We start from the raw sequence: 3,804 nt of genomic DNA, 5'->3' as shown, positions 1-3,804 counted from the left end.
GATGGTGGTGGTGGCCTCCTGACTGACTGACTGACGGACTGACTCTGCCGTTTGCCTCTGGAAGTAAAAGCACCCCCACACAAGAACAACTTGTTTTCCTCACTGGTATCAAACGCGCGCTTTTCCTCCCTGATTAATTTGGAAGCGGGAAGTAATGCGGTCAGATGATAGATGATGCTGCAGACCTCCTTTCTATTTGCCTCGCACTCGCAACTAATCAAACAAACTTTGAAGCTGCAGGCGAATAAGACGGATTGTTACAGACATGTTTCAATGGCATGATTGTTTAATTATCTCTCTAATCTCCCCCCTCGCGTAAATACGACGCTTTAGATACAAACATCTTCCCCGAGTCACAGTGGGTTTTCATACAAAACCGTCTGAGTAAGAGAGGCAGCGCGTTAAACAAGATAACCTGACAGTGCTTTACCTCTCTTCTACCCCCGCGCATTTAATTTCCTTGATTCTTCACCCCCAAAGTCTCATCATTTCCCATTTCGTCTCCCTCCCCTTCCTGGCTGTCGGATGCAGGGACCTCCTCATTTGAGCTGCAGGTTTTTTTTTTCTTTTCTTTTTTTTTTTTTTTTTTTTTTTTTTTACGTGGGCGAATCACAAAGTGTTGGAATCTATTGCCTTTGTCTGACAAGTCATCCATCTCTATGCAAGGGGATCTGTGGGATGGAGGTATAGGAGGAAGGGTGGAGGTGGCGGTGGTGGTGGTGGGGTGTTCTGTGGGACTGCAGCTTTTAGAAACAGACACACAACGAGAGGGGTTTCATTCTCAGCCCAAAGCCTCGCTCAGGCACAGCCCATTCCGGAGGTGAGGGGGACGCGCTGCTCTGTCTCCGCCGTGTTGTTGTCATCTCCGCCCCTCATCTGATTAAAGCCCGGCGGTCCGACGCGCCATCACAGGAGAAGGGATTCTTTTTTTTTTTAAATTATTTTTATTTATTTTATTTTTTTATTTTTTCCTGGCCGCAGTGGAGACTCAGAAGCTTTCCTCATGATGTCCTTTAAACACACAGAGTGACCCGGGTGAAGCCAAATGTTGCTGCGGCTGGTGCGCTCCGCACACGCGTGGGTCATGCGCCGCACCTGACAGGCTTTTCTTTAGACTTTTCAAACAGGAGGAAAACTTAGCACCTCAACCCACCCCACCACCACCACCACCGCCGCCGCCCCACCAACCCAAGAAGTTATTCCCAGCCTGCGGAGTCTTCCCACACGGACAGCTCTACGGCTAAACAAACCTTTCTTTGGTTTTGTACCTTTTTTTTAATCGTTTGAAGCTGCATCACCAAGGCGAAACGGCGACCTCAGTCGATTACCTTTCTTTCCTCTGCTATCCCATGGATATTCACTGCAAAGCAGACCCCTTCTCAGCGATGCACCGTGAGTATGCTGGATGAGTTTTTAGCAACAAAACATCCCCGGGAAACGGCTTTAATTCCAGATTGAATTAGATCATCTTTTGTCAAGAATGATTGGGAACTTTTATTTTACGCGTGAAAAGGCAGAACCACTAAAATATGGACAGCACCCCTATTTATTTAGTCGTAATTAAAAGTATTTTTAATTTAATTTTTTTTAACCAAAAAAAAACCTTTAAAACACTGGTAATGTTTCACCAGGAAACACATATATCCATGTGTGTATATTCCATTTACAATTTGTATGAAGATTTTTTTAATTGAAACGAAATCAAGAAATTAAAGAACAATAAACCTTAATGACCTCTGAACTATTAAGAAGCTTTTAAAATAACGAGAAAAAAAAACATTTAAAAACAGAAGAAACTGGTTTCCTTTTTTTAAAAAAATTTGACAAGACTTTATTGACTATAAAAAGTAAACCGACACAGAAAGAAGCAGGGTAGTTTATGAAGCTATAAAAATGATAAATTCCTCAATTTGAATACAAAGCATTTATTACCTGAGTAATAACAGCCTCATTGTAAAAAACAGGCTGTGTGTAAATTGGTGCATTATTTGCACTTCTCACGTTATTTCAAGATAAAGAATTAAGCTGGAGATAAAACTGAAGCACTAGCTGTGATAAACATATTGAATTCCTTCAGTTTTTTTCTTTATATATATATATATTTCCCCTCTCCATATGATATGGGTAAAGAAGACCCGGTCTCATGCGTAAATTATTTATCCGCCCTCATTCGCACAATCCGCGTTGGTAATATGAGTTATCAAAGCTTATTTTAATTATTTACAATAATTGTAGCGAGGAAAATTAAACAGGTTGAAACGTGATCCCTGCGACATGTGTTGGGCTGCAGTGGAGGAGATGCTCATGGAAAAAAAATGGTGCAAGGTGCAGGAACAGAAGCATTTATACTGAAATTAGTTTTTTAATTTAAAAAAAGCAAAAACATCAGTTTTGCTCTAGTTTGTACTTTAAATAACCTCAGTTTTTACACTGTAACGAGCAACGGGAAATTATTTTTATCATTATTATTTATGAATATTATTATTATTAATATTATTATTATTATTATGAGGGGTGCGTGCCTGTTCTTTACCAAACGCATTTTGGCGCACTCTCTCAGTGGATGTGTCCTCTGCAGGTATGTAATGTTATGTCCCCCCCTCCCCGTGTTGCTGTTGTATCCCACGCAGGGCACGGCGGTGTGAACCAGCTCGGTGGGGTGTTTGTGAACGGCAGACCCCTCCCGGACGTGGTGAGGCAGCGGATCGTGGAGCTGGCCCACCAGGGCGTCCGGCCCTGCGACATCTCCAGGCAGCTACGGGTCAGTCACGGCTGTGTCAGCAAAATCCTCGGCAGGTAAACGTGTGTGTGTGCGCGCACGTGTGTGTGTGTGAAAGAAGAGGGGGGGAGGGAGGGAAGGGGGAATCCATAAGACCACCAGAATCCTATGTGTGTGTCAAACATCAATCTTCTGTATGCGCTCTATTTCCGCCTCAGTCATTAGTCCTTTAATTTTTTCATTTTCTTTACTTTCTCTTCATTTTTATTGTTTTTATTATTGATATTATTGTTATTATTATTCTTGTCGTTTCGCGAGGCGCAGTGTTTTGAGAGTTTTCTATCCATCTCCTGCAAGTTCGCATGCGAAAACCATCACAGTTATGACAAAGGTGCAGAAGAAAACACTTAACATTAAAGAAAAGAAAATGTCCCAGAAAAAAAGAATAACGAGGATGTGTAAATATAAAAACAAAACAAAACAAACAAATTACAGGATCGAATTTAGAAAAGATAACATTCAGCTTATCCCAGCAATCTGCGGCCATTAAACTCTTCCTTATTTATTTAGTTTTTAATTTTTTATTTTTAACCAAAAAGTCCAAATGCTGTGAGATAGCTAATATTTTGAAATATATTTTTTTTCCAGCCATCAGAAGGCATTTCAGAGGTATTTCATTTCACACACACTGAATGTTTTTTCTCACCAACATCTCCCACTTATGGTAGCATGTCGTGCATGCTACTCGTAGAGACCAAAATAAAGTCCTAAAACTCTGCTCTTACAGCAAGCTTTGTCCTTTTTTTTGTTCTGTGCGTCTCACTATTTCATTTTTGATTATTTTTCGTTGAAAACCCTCTTTCTGTTCGCCTTCCAGCTGACACTCAATTACCCCCTCATATACAGCAACACGCTCCCAGCCCAATTAATAGATTAACGCCGCCGTCATATTATAATTCTTTGCAGTAAATGTGCAGAAAGTCGATGGAACAGACGCTGTTAAAGCCACCTTTTCCTCATTGATCATATATGATTGACTTGCTTGTTAAATCCAGGCGGGATCCATTCAGGAACGCTCTCTCTCT

General features: G+C 41.1%; 1 protein-coding gene across 21 annotated transcripts in view; it reads left to right on the top strand.

Moving 5' to 3' along the window:
- The first annotated feature begins 596 nt into the window (after positions 1-596).
- The window catches only part of pax2a (paired box 2a), a 28,851-nt gene continuing 25,643 nt past the window's right edge, over positions 597-3,804 (top strand). Inside the window, exons 1-3 of one of the 21 annotated variants that reach the window (XM_025009382.2) lie at positions 597-1,392; positions 2,619-2,796; positions 3,368-3,388. In XM_025009382.2, the coding sequence (XP_024865150.1) occupies positions 1,350-1,392; positions 2,619-2,796; positions 3,368-3,388 (242 nt within the window). In that variant the 5' untranslated portion in view covers positions 597-1,349. The remainder of the gene's footprint in view (positions 1,393-2,618; positions 2,797-3,367; positions 3,389-3,804) is intronic. The other 20 variants (XM_025009376.2, XM_025009373.2, XM_025009381.2 and 17 more) reach the window with 20 other exon arrangements.

Source organism: Kryptolebias marmoratus, linkage group LG22, assembly GCF_001649575.2.
Source record: "Kryptolebias marmoratus isolate JLee-2015 linkage group LG22, ASM164957v2, whole genome shotgun sequence".
Lineage (NCBI taxonomy): Eukaryota > Metazoa > Chordata > Actinopteri > Cyprinodontiformes > Rivulidae > Kryptolebias > Kryptolebias marmoratus.
The sequence above is the reverse complement of the archived record's forward strand: the minus strand, read 5'-3'. Positions and strand labels throughout refer to the sequence as shown.